We start from the raw sequence: 16,494 nt of genomic DNA, 5'->3' as shown, positions 1-16,494 counted from the left end.
GTGTCCCAATATGAAATATATCAATGAATAACAGCAAATTATGATATAAAATAGTGATGCAAATTGGACGTATCAGGAAGCAAGGTGGCATTACCATTAGGCTGACCCGGGTTGAGGAAGAACATCTATGTAGTTGTTTCTCTCCTCGTGGTAGTCCCTACCAGTCGCCGAAGCATGTTGTGTCGGCACTCGCTGAGAGCGAGCGCATTGATGGGATCTTCACTCCGCATCGCGGATCACACTAGAGATAAATGAGTTGTGTGGGGATTCATCTGCGGCGCCCGAGCTCCTAGAGTTATGTGATGGTGTGATTATGTCTCCTTCCGTTGAAGAATTGAGGTCCGGCTTGCACGAGGTCTCGGTTGTGACTTCTCCGCTGAGTCAGACATTTGGATTTGAGAAGAGTGGTGATGTTGACGCTCCAGTCTCCCCCTATCACCTGAGTCCGGCAGACATGTGGTTCCTATTGCTGATGGGGTTGCTAAGTCAGAACTGCTGGCAATGGTACACAAAGTTGTCGTCACCAGAGATGTTTCCGATTTTCTTGTCACCTTGACTGCTGCCCACCATGGATCCGCAGTTAATTGATGGGCGTTCCTCAATGCATGTCTTTTCTCGGTGCGGTGTTGGAGTGTTCGTTTGTGTCACCTTGTGGTCCTTTGTGTTAGCTAGAGTGAGCACAACCATACTGCATGTTAGGCTTAGCTATGTGTGTGGGTTGCTTTGTTTGTGTGAGCTTGGCCGTAATGTTGTAGATTTTTGGTAAAAACTAGACACTCTCTTCTTAATTTATGAATGATGCGAAACTTTTTCCTCCTTTTTTAAAATCATAACAAAGTAGAGCAACTACAAAATGTTTGATGATACTGCAATGGTAGCCCTGCAATGTACTAAATCGGGCAAGACAAAGTTTTCGCTCGATTTGAGTAGTATTCATCCCCGCAGAAAAAAGATGAGTATTCCAAGTTTAGAATAAATCCGGAGAGAAAAAGTATATAAGGGAGCGACTTTTTTTGTTGTTGTTGTTGAGAAGTCATAAGCGGAAAACCTATTCCCCGCCCATTAGCGGGGCGGATTAACGCGCGCCAGCGTGGGTTCGCTTTTTGGGCCGGCCCATTAACGCGCTGTAGTTTGGATTTTTCCGGTTTTCCCGGTTTTGCAAAGTTTCAGGTTTTTTCTCGGCTCCAGCGGTTTCTCTGGTTTTTCTTTTCTGGATTTTTCTTTTTTCTGTTTTCTTTCTTTCGGTTTTAATGTAAACTTAAAATTCGAGCAAATTTCAAATTGGAGCAAATTGCGGCTCCCGCAAGTGGTAGCGTTCGAACTCGCGTCGCCTTGGACAAGCTCGTGTATGAATGTCAAAAGTAAGATACTCCGTACTAGTTATTTGTTGTATGCCAACCAGCCGATGGGCCGGCCCACCCGGGATCGCCCGGTGGCGATGACTCGCTCGTGCGCGCAGCAGGGTGGGGTATAGGGAAACCCGTGAAACTAGGGGATGCCCTATTTCCCGCTCGTTAACGTGTGTTTATAGGGGAGACCGTTAATTCGTTCAACCGACTAAAGCAAAAAAAAAATGTTTCCCTACTTTTGCGTAACATCTAAGCATTGGCCCAATGGTTGCAGCTTAGGTACATCAACCGGAGTTCGATCCCCACGAATCGCACCATTTTTTCGAAAGTGAACAAAATCTGAATTTGAGCAAATTTTAAAAGTAAGAAAAAAATTTGCTCAAATTTTTTGTTTGTTCCGGTCAAAATCTTTTTTTGTTCAAAAAATAATTTTATTCCAAAACATTTTTTGCTCAAATTTTTTTTGTTCAAAAAATAATTTTGTTACAAATAAAAATTTGGTCAAAAATATATTTGTTCACAAAAAATTCAATTAGAAAAAGAAAAATAAAAAAGAGAAAAAGGAAAACTGAAGAAGAATCGGAAAGAACCAAAAGAACCATGAACCAGAAAAAATGAAAGAACCGTCCGAAATCAGAAAAACCAAAACATTCACACTAAATGGGTCTCGGCCCACCCCGTCCCATTAGCGTGCGCGCCGTTGTATTAACGCACGCTAATGTTCCCAAACTACCCTTGTGCCTTCGCTGCCAAGGATGAGAGAGTTAACCGTTCGCGAAGGCCGAAACAGAAACCGCTCCTAAACCAAGAACCGCTCTGAGGCGATCTCTGCCGCTGGTCCCTGCCTCCTCCGTCGGCCGCTCTGGCGACCGGAGAGGGTGGGGACCCCGGAGTATCAGCTCCGGTCTTGGCGAAGTGTTTTCTTGGGGCGTTGTTCTATGGAGAAGACTACGCCGCGTCAGAATAATTTTCCTCTGCTTTTTCTCCATCTCGGCGTTGCTTCAATCGGTGGCATCGGGGGGCAGGTGGTCTGGTCTTCTCGCCGGTCTTCGGATCTGGTGAGAGTCGTGTCTGGTGGTTGGCGTTCGGCACTCTCGCAGGTGACGGTTGCGTTGGCTGCTGCAGATATGTGTGGCGTCTTGCAGTTGGGTGTGTGGATGACGGCAGGCGGCGGCATTTGTCTTCTTCGACTGAGTTTGGGGAAGATGGCGGCGCTGAGATCTGGTGACCACGGGGAAGGTCCCCCGCCGACGTGCCACAAAGTTTCGGGCTCGTCCTCTGCGATGACCCGGTTTATCGGCTCAAAAAGCATCATTGAATGCGATGGTGCTCTCCCAGATCTTGGTGTGGCGGTTGTTCGCCTCTTTTTCTGGCGCTACCATGGTGACGGTGGAGGAAGATGGACGATGTTTTGGCGAGGCACATGTTTCTCCAAGGATGAACTTGTAGTTTTACCTCTTGTGAGGTTTCTTGTGCAAAGTTGTTTGACGCCAATATTTATCTTGTATGGTGATCATACGTGTAATCTCTGTAAAAGATTGTTTAATAAAATATATCTTTACTATTAAATTGGAGTTGGGGATGGTGTCTCACTTTGATATCAAACATTGGGAGAATCAGAACCATCCAATCTAAATCCAATGTTTCACGTATCCACCACAAAAGAAAAAGTTTTAAAATGGTATGTTCTAATAAGATCACCGCATGGAGCAAACAATCGTGGATTCCTTTTATATCCGTGCTCGTCAAATACATGCATTAGTAATCAACAATTAATGAGGTATATTATTTACTACGGATAACGGATTTTACAGATCATGGAAACTTCAAAAAATGGAAAGCAAATAACGGAGATAAATACCTCCTTCCCCGGATATAGGCCTATGCTTCTCTGCAGCCTGCACGAAGTAAAAATTCCCCCTCGTAGAGTCCGGAGTCCCATTGCCACCACGCCGAATCAGCGACTACTAGCTCACCACCGTGAATCCCGCATCGAACAACTAGACTTGCCGCCGGAGCTCCTGCGAAGGCCCGACTTCTGTCGGTCTTCCCCACTGACCAATAGAGCTCTCGCGACGCCTCGGCCTTTGTCGGTCGTTCCCACGACGCCCCGGCAAGGTCCGTGACGCCCGACCACTGCCTGTCTTCCCCGCAAGTGGAGCGGATGCTAGCAAGAGGAGCCTTGTGAGTTGTGACGACATTGAGCTTGCTGCCACGACCTCGATGACTGCTTCGATAAAGAAGGTAACTATCTATCCTCTTTCGAATGCCATTCAGATCAGAAAATTCATGGTGGGAATGAAAACATGAAAGATAATACAATACACTGCAGCGTTTTAGCTGTTTTCTTACTATTAAATTGGAGTTGGGGATGGTGTCTCACTTTGATATCAAACATTGGGAGAATCAGAACCATCCAATCTAAATCCAATGTTTCACGTATCCACCACAAAAGAAAAAGTTTTAAAATGGTATGTTCTAATAAGATCACCGCATGGAGCAAACAATCAGGGATTCCTTTTATATCTGTGCTCGTCAAATACATGCATTAGTAATCAACAATTAATGAGGTATATTATTTACTACAGATAACGGATTTTACAGTCATGGAAACTTCAAAAAATGGAAAGCAAATAACGGAGATAAATACCTCCTTCCCCGGATATAGGCCTATGCTTCTCTGCAACCTGCACGAAGTAAAAATTCCCCCTCGTAGAGTCCGGAGTCCCATTGCCACCACGCCGAATCAGCGACTACTAGCTCACCACCGTGAATCCCGCATCGAACAACTAGACTTGCCGCCGGAGCTCCTGCGAAGGCCCGACTTCTGTCGGTCTTCCCCACTGACCAATAGAGCTCTCGCGACGCCTCGGCCTTTGTCGGTCGTTCCCACGACGCCCCGGCAAGGTCCGTGACGCCCGACCACTGCATGTCTTCCCCGCAAGTGGAGCGGATGCTAGCAAGAGGAGCCTTGTGAGTTGTGACGACATTGAAGCTTGCTGCCACGACCTCGATGACTGCTTCGATAAAGAAGGTAACTATCTATCCTCTTTCGAATGCCATTCAGATCAGAAAATTCATGGTGGGAATGAAAACATGAAAGATAATACAATACACTGCAGCGTTTTAGCTGTTTCATCACGTTAATTCAAATGGTATATATGAGGCGTGGTTGCAATGGTGACAGAGTTTCAGAATTCGGCAATGTAGTGGTTAACGATTGCAAATACAATATGATGACTGCAAGTAGATATATGTGGTGATGGTTTTCTCGAACCACGCAAGACTGCAGGAGAGCTGCATCTGATTAATTTAGAAGCAGAAAGCCTCACAGAGGTAAAGTGCACGACCTAATACAAACTGGGTTCACGACCACTGCTAGAACACAAGAAAAAAATAGAAACTGAACCAGCCCTCGGCGTAGTTGGAGGATGAAAGAGACTTGCAATATCCATTTCAGCCGTTGGGGAATTTCGTGGTGGATACTTGATAGGTAATGGACACTATATGTTGTTGCGCTTAGTGTTGCCGTCTGCGATTACAAATTATTTATCGGAATTCGGCATGTGAAAAATCCTCATCAGTTTGTGTGATATTTGATTAATTTCTTTGCTTAATATTGTAGTGCCAATATGAATATAAAAGTGCAAGGAAGCCAACCGCAAGGAGGTGCATGTGCTCATCAGGCTGCAGTGCAGATTGGATCGGTTGTACATTGATAATAAGGACGGATGGTTGTGTAGGTCTTTCCCATCTATATAGTAGGTAAGACCGAGTAGGAAACATTTCCTTTGCTGTTATGGTAAACTATTACCGCAATCCTTAAAGTCAAGTATTCAACTGATAGGGAAGATAGATCGATGAAGCGGCAGATGGAAAACAAGATATAGGCTTATTTCTTACTCCTTTTCAAGAAGAATGTCCGGTAGGATTGTTTAAACGAGATAAGAAATTACCTTTACTTTAGATTGGAGAAGATGGTTGCCAACCTGAAGGAAATGTTGCTATGCTGCTAAGAAGAAAGGAAACCAATGCAAATAATCAATAAAATAAAGTATAGAGGAGCTCTGCCCTAGAGCGAACTCGAATGAAGTTCATCGAGTGGTAGAATCTGGAAAGAGATAGATGTCTGTTGATGGAGAAAGATGAGATTATGCTTATATAGCAGACAAGGTCAAAAGTAATAACAATTTCCAAGACGTAGTCTTGGTTTCCAATATTTTTTTATTAATTCATTTATTTAGTATTCTCTTTGTGTCAAAATAACTGACTCAACATTGTCTAGATATAGATGTATCAACACATTAAAATGCACCCAAATACATCTATCTAGATGCACCTATTATGAAAAATGCTTTTTAAATTTATTTTAAAATGTTTAATTTTTGAAATAAAATCCTGATTGTGCATACTAACATTCTATATTAGCGCACAAAAGTTTGGCAAGAAAAAAATATTTTGTGTGCACTATGTAAAAATGACAAAAAAAATGTCTCGTGAAAAGCTATTTTGGAGCTTCAGCAATTGTCTTTTTTACACTGGCTATAAAAGATAACATTTTCCCGCGAAACTTGCGTGCAAACACAGAATGTATGTGTGTACACCCTAATATTTTTTTCAGAATTTTTTGACATTATGAAATATAATTTTTAAATAGTGGGTGCATCTACACCAATGAGCTAAAGTAGATTTCCCATCTATATAGCCATATAAAGTTGAGTCACTTATTTTGAGATGGCCAATGAGCTAAAAAATGAGGCATGTTTTGTTTTTTTGCTTTAAATTGTACTCTTATGTGGTTCACGGCTTTATCCTACACTTATTTTAAAGGGTAACACTTATTTGAAAGGGTTTGAAAGGGTAACGTAGCCCCGGCCTCATCAAGTGATGCACACAACCTTTCATTAATTTGGTTAAAAAATCCAATAGCCGGACAAGTTCGATGCGGAAAAGAAAATCCAGCATGTATGCCTCATGACAATATCATCATGTCTCTGACGAAGATAATTACATTGGGTACAAATGGATCCCTATACGGTCCTTCCCAACCAATGACAAAGTGCGAGGATTTGGCTATTGTGTACAACCGGCTAGAAAACGTTCTACGAGATTTATACAGTCAATGCAACTTGGCGTTTTGATTTTAGAATAACACGTTAGTGAAGAATCACGTCATGTTTTCTTTCTTTTTTAGATGGTTGATTCATATATGGACCTGGTATGACTTATGATGTAATATTTTGAAAGACCCAAACTTCAATACAACAATAAAAAGCTGCATGCATCGATCGATACGTATCCAGGGCTCTGTCTTTGTTTCGAAAAAAATATATAACATGTATAGCGATAAGTAATATCTAAGGGACCGTAGCAACGCACGGGCATTCAACTAGTGTTACATAAAAAAAAACGCACGCGGGGAATAGGGATTCCCAGTCATAAGGGGGAGATATGTGCAAGGATAAAAACGGTCGAGACACGGCCCGTAAAGCCCAGGTCCACCAGGTACTGTAGTTGGAAACGGAAAGTCAGCCTCGGCCCACCGAGGATCCAGCCCAATAAATACCTGCCTGGCGACGACCTCCACAGATTCAGAAGCCGAGCGAGACCCAAACCAAACCCCTGCTGTTCCTCTTCCGCTGCTAGGGTTTTGCCTGCCTGCCGGCCGTCGTCAGCGAGCGGCGCCCTCCCCGCCGCGATGGAGCCCTCCTCGTCATCGTCGTCGGCGCTGGCGCGGCAGACGTGGGAGCTGGAGAACAACATCCCGGCGGACCCGGACGCGCAGGACGAGATCTACCGCTACGACGAGAAGGCCAACGCGCGGGCCCACCAGGACAAGCCCTGGGCCACCGACCCGCACCACTTCCGCCGCGCCAGGATCTCGGCCCTCGCGCTCCTCAAGATGGTCGTCCACGCCCGCTCCGGCGGCACCATCGAGATCATGGGACTCATGCAGGGCAAGTTCGACGGCGACTCCATCATCGTCATGGACGCCTTCGCGCTCCCCGTCGAGGGCACCGAGACCAGGGTCAACGCGCAGGCCGACGCATACGAGTACATGGTCGAGTACTCCACCATCAACAAGCAGGTATTATGGCTCTCCTTCAACCACTGTTTTATTTTATTTTATTTTGGAGCCCTCGATCTGATATTAATTGCAATCGTGTTGCTCCCAATTGACTGAATATATATACTTCATCACCGCATGATAATTGTTACAGCCCCTGCTATTTAGTTGCAATTGTGTTGTTCGTGTGTATACTTTTATGGGTGGATTATTATCGGCAGTGCTGCTAATTTGACGACCACCTGTGTTTGGTTGTATTAATATGTGCACTGCAGTTAAAAGTGGCCAAAAGTATCTCCTTTGGCTTGTGAGATCTTCATAGTTATTAAACTTGTATGTGTTTATGTTACGTCGCCGTCAGATTGGTCCAGTCTATGTAAATATTGATAACTTTTAAGACTTAGTTTGTGGCTCTAAAGTGTTGGTATAACATAGCCGGGTAGTCTAGGTTTCTAGTGGTAGGTGTGTGTGCCCGGATGGCGTCCCCGAAGACGGCGGCGGTGGCGCTGGTGAATAGGGCTTCTCCGTCCTCCCCCTCCTTTCCCCGTTCCGGCCTCGGCGCCGGGGAGGTCGTGGAGGTTCGTCGGGCGTGGATCTCCGTCTCTGCTCCGCCGGCCGGCCTTGGTGGCGAGGAGCGGAGCAGGTGGAGGTCGGCGTTCCCTTTTGGGTGCTGGTGGGTCTGGTGGTCTTCTTCGTCGACGTTTCAGCTCCGGCCGGCCTTGGTGGCGAGGGGAGCTGCGTCCGGAGGTGGTGCGGGGCTCGTGGTGGTGGACCTAGGCGGCGCGGTGCCGGCTGGAAGATGGGTGGTGGCGGGGGGCGGCTGCTGTGGCCGTGCTTGTTCAGCGACGCTCGGATCCGTCCTTCAGAGGCGGACAGCTCCTGCGGCCATCTACATGTTGTGGCGGCATCTTCTTCCCGGCGGCAAGAGGTACGGCGGCGCCGCCGTCGCCTAGGTGTTTGGGGCAAGTGCTGGATCTGATTGTGTTTTCTTCAGGCTTCTCGGGGTGCTTTGTGCAAATTTCTGGGTTCTTTTGTTGTTCTTTGTTTCTTTTTGGACCTAGCTGTAATTTGTACTGAGTTTCCTGATTTATGAATCAGATCCTTTCCTCAAAAAAAAAAACATACTGAGAACTGATATTGTCTCTCATATCTGCAGTGACCTTTAAAGGTTGTCGACCTACTGGGTAATCTGATACAGATTTAGTTGAAAACATGACTACTTTATTCTGAGTGGTTGTACTACTGTAGTAGTTTTTGATAGCTATTTACTTACTGGTGCCATTGCATTTGGTATGGAATTGAACTGTGTCCAATGGTTCCATATTTCCTCTCACCCATCGAATTTATCTATATCTTCCTTTGAAGTCAATCTCTGGTTTATGCACTTATTGTTGAGAACTTGTATACGATACACATACATGATTGCGCATTTGTGCTTGTTTAATCTGTTTTGGCAAATATGGATTTACATAATTGTTACATTGATGAATGGCCATTTACTGAATACTGCTGATATATGTGAGGAAATATTCACATACAGTTGTATTGTTAATGCTAAATAAACAGTAGAGCTAACTTTTGTATACTCTTTATTTGGTTAGGCTGGAAGGTTGGAGAATGTGGTTGGTTGGTATCACTCGCACCCTGGTTATGGATGCTGGCTGTCAGGCATTGATGTTTCAACTCAGATGCTTAATCAGCAGTATACAGAGCCATTCTTGGCTGTTGTGATAGACCCTACAAGGACTGTTTCTGCTGGCAAAGTGGAGATTGGAGCTTTTAGGACATACCCAAAAGATTACAAGCCACCGGATGAGGCAGTGTCCGAGTATCAGACGATACCACTCAACAAGATAGAAGATTTTGGTGTCCACTGCAAACAGGTAACTGGACTAATTGCCAATCTTTTATGTTGCAGAGATGTGTGGTTTAGTTCTCTTCTAACTCTATTTTTTGTCCATACAGTACTACTCCTTGGATATAACTTATTTCAAGTCATCCCTGGACTCTCACCTCCTTGATCTACTCTGGAACAAGTACTGGGTCAACACACTGTCCTCATCTCCACTTCTGGGCAACAGGGATTATGTTGCTGGACAAATCTTTGATTTAGGTGGGCTTTTCCTTCTATGAAGATGTGTAGGGTATCATGTTTTTGTATCTAGTTTCATCTTACAGTATATTGAGAGATAATTTTGTGCAACACAGCTGATAAACTAGAGCAAGCTGAAGGTCAACTGGCACACAGTCGCTTTGGCGTACTTATGCCATCACAACGAAAGAAAGAGGTCAGTCTCTGTATTCATGGCCTTTAAACTTAGTTACTGTTAGTTGACACCACTGTTAATTTTTGCGGCCCTTGTGAAGATCGGTACCATTCTGATTAAATCTCCCATGTCTTCTTTTGCTTGTAATTTATTCAGTTCTCTGCATCTTTTATGTGCCAGAATAGTATATTCTTATGTAGTGATTACTTGTGTCATTTTACTGTTCTTTTCACCTTCAATAATAAGTGGATGGTCCTTGCCCTTTATGCCTGGAATGTGTATGAATAATTGCCAAACTACCATTCAGAATAAGTTCAATCAAGTTAATTACGAGGCACTAGCATTGGGTTTTGTGTGTAAGTTGTGACATGATGCATTAGTAACTTTCTCATGTGTTCTTCATCTGCATGTTATAGTAAACTATAAATCTGGTTTCCGTTATTTGTTTATTTAAAATTCGGAACCAGGAGCACATATAGTATAGTAGACATGAAAAACAGTTGTGTTGTTGTTCTTGAAAAACGCTCTAGAAGAACTTGTTAGGATAAAGGAGATGTGAACTTCTGATGGTTGTCGATCCCGTAGGAAAGGCTGATGGCTTGGTTTGATACTTTGGTTCCATGTTGTCATATAGTTGTGAAACTGTGTTTGGTCCATTACTTGATTTAGAGGGTTCTTAAACTTGAGTGCATAAAATTATGAGCTGTACAGGATCTGGTTGAACTGGAACAGTTATGTGGATCTAGTTTGCTTTGTTATTATAGTTTGTAAATATGCAGTTGTGAAATAGTAGTATAGTAGACATGAAGCACAGTTGTGTAGGTGTGCTTGAAAAACAGAAGTTATGATTAATTTTGCTGTAGAAGAACTTGTGAGGATAAAATTATGAGCTTTACAAGATCTGAGCTGTACAAGATCTCATTGAACTGGAACAGTTATGTTGGTCTAGTTTGCTTTGTTATTATAGTTTGTAAATATGTAGTTGTGAAACTGTAGTATAGTAGTACAGTAGACATGAAGCACAGTTGTGTAGGTGTGCTTGAAAAACAGAAGTTACGATTAATTGTGCTGTGGAATAACTTGTGAGGATAAAGGAGATGTGAAGTTCTGATGGTTGTCGATCCCCTAGGAAAGGCTGATGGGTTTGATACTTTGTCTCCATGCTGTCATATCTTATAGTTGTGAGATACTTCGGCTCCATGCTGTCATATCTTATAGTTGTGAAACTGTGTTTGGTCCATTACTTGATTAGAGGGTTCTTGAGCTTGAGTGCATATCTGATTGAACTGGAGCAGTTATGTGAATCTAATTTGCTTTGTTATTATAGTTTGTAAATATGTATCTTTAACACCATGATTATTACCCACTTACATTGTTAATTTTGTTAATACTCCTAGTTTTGTCCCAATGTTGGACCTGTTAACATAGCTCTGTTTAATTCATGAACATGATAAGTTCTTATGGCTATGCAATCTTGTTATTGGCCAGTTTGTCAGTTATTTTTTTTGTTTTGTTCATCGCTCTTTTAAAACCATTTTTTGTTGTTGTGTGAACTAAAACCTGTTTTCTTATGTTTCGTTCTTGTCTTTAGCAAGAGGAGTCTCCGCTGGCTAAGGTGACCCGGGATAGCTCCAAAATTACTGCTGAACAGGTTCATGGTCTCATGTCACAGGTATAAGTCTTAATAATCCATGTCTGAAATCCTTGCGTGTTTTAATTCTCCTGGTAAAATTTTCTAATCCTGCCCCCAATTTGTACAATGTGATGGTTACAGGTGATCAAGGATATCCTCTTCAACTCTGTGCACCCGTCAAGCAAAAACAAGGCAAGCACAAGTGCAGACACAAGTGCTCCAGAGTCACCTGTGCCTGAGCCTATGGTTGAAGCATGAGAGTTCCACTGAAATACTTTACATGTTAGCCTCTTCTGATGCTGGGTTCACCTACAGCGAGTCGTTTTATTAGTTCAAATCGTGCCCAGCAAAGTTATCTGATTCAAACTGCTTACTCTGGGTTCCTTTTGTCGAAACTGAACTGATGTGTAATTATGAGCTGCCTTTTGCATCTTGTGCCGCCACTAAGAGGTTCTGTGACTTTTTCAATCATGAGCATTTAGCTGTGATGTTTGGAGGCTCTTCTTTTGTTTTACTGAGAACCATTCTGTTTTGTCTCAGTTCTTCCAAATACATCCCTATCGATTCTGAGGGCTAAATTGTGGAATTGATTAGATGCCCACTGGTTATGTTGCAACCGGTGTATGTTAAAGAGAAAATTATTGTTAAACCAAGTACTAACACAGAGAACTAGCCTAATTTCACGGTCCTGTTGTTTGATGTTTACCGCTTGAGCCTTTGACTTTCAACCCGTTCAAGTGTGTCTGCTTCTGCAAAGGAATGCTTCTAATTCCACTCTGATGTTGAGAACCTGGGAAACCTTGGCAGTCCATGCACAAAACTCGTAGCACATGGGGAGGCGGCTACGAAATGAACGGAAATACTTCACTTCAGTCTGAAAATGCCTTGACCAGCGGAACATGACTGTAGTCGCTTCAGCCTGACCATGCTCCCCCAAAGACACAGAATCAACGTCTGGATTATTAAAACTCAAAATGCAACTGTCAACGATCACACCTGCGGACGTGCGTGCTCCCTTATAAGAATGTCAAAGTACCCATGATGAAGACAACCCAAGTTGTTACTCACTGCAGCAGCCGCCTCTCTTGTCTAGCTTCGTTTTCATTCTTGGCAAGTTGCCCGTACGCAATCATCTCCATTAATTCGCCGTGGAGAAGCAAACACCAACGCTCGCGGCAGCACGGCGACGATGACGGCGCCCGGTGTCCTGCTCGCCACGGCCTTCTTCCTAGTGACAACATTGCCATGGGCCGCTCGATCGGACGGCGATCACCGGAGCGTCATGTGGCGCGGCGACTCCTTCGCTGTGGAGGACGCCGCTCCCTCTTCTTCTTCTTCGGGCCACGTCCTGGTGTCACCGAGCGGTAACTTCGCGTGCGGGTTCCGTGAGGTGGCCACCAACACGTACACGTTCGCCATCTGGATCACGGCCGCGGCCGACGCCACCGTGGCATGGACGGCCAACCGCGACGCCCCGGTGAACGGCCGGGGCTCCCGCTTCGGGCTCCGGAAGGACGGGTCCGGCCTGGCGCTGGAGGACTTCGGGGGCCGCGTCGTGTGGAGCACCAACACCAGCGCCACCAAGGCGGACCGCGCCGAGCTGCTCGACACCGGCAACCTCATCGTGTCCGACGCGTCCGGGCGCGCGCTGTGGCAGAGCTTCGACTGGCCCACCGACACGCTCCTCCCCGGCCAGCCCATCACGCGGTACCGGCGCCTCGTGTCGGCGTCGGCGAGGGGCCTGCCGTCCTCGGGCTTCTACAACTTCTACTTCGACAGCAACAACATCCTCAACCTCATGTACGAGGGCCCGGAGATCAGCAGCAACTACTGGCCGGACCCCTTCAACAAGTGGTGGGTCAACCTCCGCACCGCCTACAACAGCAGCCGCTACGGCAGCCTCGACGCCGCCGGCCGCTTCACCGCCAGCGACAACCTCCAGTTCAACGCCTCCGACCTGGGCGACCCCGCCGTCGTCATGCGCCGCCTCACGCTCGACTACGACGGCAACCTCCGCGTTTACAGCCTCGACGCCTCCGGCGCCGGGACGTGGCAGGTCACGTGGGTGGCCATGTCGCGCCCGTGCGACATCCACGGCATCTGCGGCCGCTACGGGCTGTGCACGTACGGGCAGGGCGGAGCGCCGGTGTGCTCCTGCCCGGAAGGGTTCGTGGTGGCCAACGCCGGCGACTGGAGCAAAGGTTGCCGGCGCGAGTTCGATGTCAGGTGCGGCGAGGACGTGGACTTCGCGCCGATGCCGGTCGCTGACTTCTGGGGCTTCGACTTCAACTACACCGAGGGGCTCACCTACGACACGTGCCGCCAGATCTGCCTCGACGACTGCAACTGCGAGGCCTTCGGCTACAAGAAGGGCGTTGGCCAGTGCTACCCCAAGATCGCGCTCTTCAGCGGCCGCATCTCCGACTTCAGGCAGGTCATCTACCTCAAGGTGCCCCGCCGCCTCCAGAACAAGTTCGACCCCTCCGTGCTGCGCCTCGGCGGCCACGCGTGCACCGTGCGCGAGGTCAGGGCCAACACCACCGCCAGTTACTACCTGCGGAGAGCCATAGGCGGCAAGATCAACTTCGTCTACTTCTACTCATTTCTGGCCGGGCTGTTCGTCATGGAGGTCATTTTCATCGCCGTAGGGTATCTGTTCGTGTTCCGGGCCGACCCGGCGGCGCGGCAGATCCGCGACGAAGGGTACAGCCTGGTGCTCAGCCACTTCAGGAGGTTCACGTACGACGAGCTGTCGAGCGCGACGTGCCAGTTCAGCGACGAGGTCGCTCGGAGCGCGTCGGGGGCAGTGTACAAGGGCGTGCTGGGCGACGGCAGGAGTGTCACTGTAACGAGGCTGGAGGCGGTGACGCAGGCCGACGAGGTGTTCCGTTCGGACCTCAGCGTCATCGGCCGGATCAACCACATGAACCTGGTGAGGGTGTGGGGCTTCTGCTCCGAGGACTCGCACCGGCTCCTCGTCTCCGAGCACGTCGAGAACGGCTCGCTCGACAAGGCCCTCTTCCTCGACGGCGAGGGCAGCGCCGTCGCGCTGGGATGGCAGTCGAGGTTCGGGATCGCCGTGGGCGTCGCCAAGGGGCTGGCGTACCTCCACCACGAGTGCCTCGAGTGGATCGTGCACTGCGACGTGAAGCCGGAGAGCATCCTGCTCGGCGCCGATCTCGAGCCCAAGATCACCGACTTCGGGCTCGCGAAGCTGCTGAGCCGCCGGGACGAACGCGGCCGCGTGCTGTCCAAGGTTCAGGGCACCAGGGGCTACGTCGCGCCGGAGTGGGCGCTGAACCTGCCCATCACCGGCAAGGCGGACGTGTTCAGCTTCGGCGTCGTGCTGCTGGAGCTGCTCCGCGGGCAGAGGGTGTGCGACTGGGCGGTGGTGGACGACGGCGCGGCAGGAGAGGAGCTGCTGCGGCTGGACTTCCCGCGGCTCGTGGCGCTGCTGAGGGAGGAGGCGAGGGACCTGCGGGAGGCGTGGCTGGAGGAGTTCGTGGACGCGCGGCTGCGCGGGGACTTGAGTTATTTGCAGGCCGCCATGATGCTGGAGGTGGCGGTGTCGTGTGTGGACGACGACCCCGCCAAGAGGCCCAGCATGGACGCCGTCGTGCAGAAGCTCCTCACGTCGCAGGACGTCGTGCCGCCGTCAATGCGGCATGCGTCGTCTCCTGTCCCGGAAATCCGGCGCCAGCGCCACGCATCCTTTTCTGTCGCGGAAATTGGTCACATGGTCTAAAATGCAACCAAGAGGCTTCTCCAAAGGAGAATCTCACTTTTGTAATGCTGTTAGCATCTCCATGCATTAATATATTCCGCTGGTGTTTTTTAGATGAACAGTGGCTTGCCGTTGGCTCCATTTTAAATAGACGAAGGGGTGTGACTATTTCACAATTCATATCTCGTTTGTTGTGAGAAAACTATTCTGGTTTGTGACCAACCCAGGAGATGATCATTGACATGCATGCTCTTGAGTGAGTGATGCATTACCTGAAGGGATACACTATACCTGGTATCCAAGAGCAATTGAAGGTTATAGTGATTTAAATTGGATTTTAGATGCTGATGAGATGAAGGCAGACCAGACCACGATGGGCAATCTTTGCTCCTCCCGCGGCATGGCCGTCGTGGTGGCCGTAACATGCGAAACAACGATAGCATCCGCCTCGACGAGGGCGCCAACAAGGACGCCGGACTTCACGTAGTCAGTGAAGCTTAAGTACGTGAAGCTCCGGTACCACTGCCTGATAACCCATGGTGTGCACCTGGCTGTGCTCTGCTCGCGGGCCTCATCACAGTGCACCTCTCCACCTTCATCCTACGCGGCCTCGCCGACCTCTGGCTGCACCTTTAGTAGTTAGTACAATCTCGTCTCCGTCCTCGCCTGCTTGGACCACAAGCGGACATGTATTCACTCTTGTTGGTGGCGAGTTTTCTAAAAATCTTGTAAGAAGACCACCTTAGTAAGGTTAACAATGGAAGCAGAAATCACAACATTAGATACTTCAACTGTTGAAGCGGATATGTTTTTCAGTCTTTGAGGGCTCTTGATGAACTTGCAAATGGTTGAAAACCAATATAGGCTATTCTCATGAACCATGACAACCAAACAATGATTGTCAAAGTGGATAGTTCTAAGGGTTTTATGAAGAGTCCAAAACATGTCAAGAGAAGACTAAAATATGTCAGAAAACTGAAAACTATGGAGTTATAGCTTTGGATTATCTCTAAAAAGCTAATAGTCTGGCAAATTATCAAGAAATATGATAGACCGTGCATCGAGGGATATGTGTTTGATACCCATGTGAGTTATCGAGTGGGTAACCAAACCTATGCTATCGGAGATCTCGTGAAGCAGCTAGGACATATGAAAACAAACCAGATCATCCGTGTTAAGAGATTATCTCAATACTCCCACTTTATTGTAGATGCAACTCTCTCATAGTTTCTGTAAGACATGTTAACTATGTCTTAATGAGTTATGTGCAATTTCTTCTGAGCGAAGACGCTGTCATACAATGTGATTATTAGAGAACACACATATATGAGCGGCACTGATGGTCAAAACGTGTGAAATTTGACTAAACTCTATAAAGCTCATGAAATACCGAGGAGTATGACTTATAAGATCCACCTGAGGTGAAGCCTATTTGAGTCTAGTACCGTGGCAAT

General features: G+C 47.2%; 2 protein-coding genes across 2 annotated transcripts; both read left to right on the top strand.

The window, feature by feature from the left end:
• Positions 1–7,047: 7,047 nt before the first annotated feature.
• Positions 7,048–11,775, top strand: LOC124674605 (COP9 signalosome complex subunit 5-like). The gene is made up of 6 exons (XM_047210646.1): positions 7,048–7,437; positions 9,018–9,299; positions 9,382–9,529; positions 9,625–9,704; positions 11,275–11,355; positions 11,458–11,775. Exons 1-6 carry the CDS (start codon positions 7,048–7,050, stop codon positions 11,572–11,574), a joined length of 1,098 nt encoding a protein of 365 aa, XP_047066602.1. The 3' UTR covers positions 11,575–11,775.
• Positions 11,776–12,505: 730 nt separating this feature from the next.
• Positions 12,506–15,061, top strand: LOC124670977 (putative receptor protein kinase ZmPK1). The gene has a single exon (XM_047207434.1). It carries the CDS (start codon positions 12,506–12,508, stop codon positions 15,059–15,061), a length of 2,556 nt encoding a protein of 851 aa, XP_047063390.1.
• Positions 15,062–16,494: the final 1,433 nt, after the last annotated feature.

This window comes from Lolium rigidum, chromosome 7 (assembly GCF_022539505.1).
Source record: "Lolium rigidum isolate FL_2022 chromosome 7, APGP_CSIRO_Lrig_0.1, whole genome shotgun sequence".
Taxonomy (NCBI): Eukaryota; Viridiplantae; Streptophyta; class Magnoliopsida; order Poales; family Poaceae; genus Lolium; species Lolium rigidum.
This window is presented reverse-complemented; position numbering and strand designations above follow the sequence as displayed.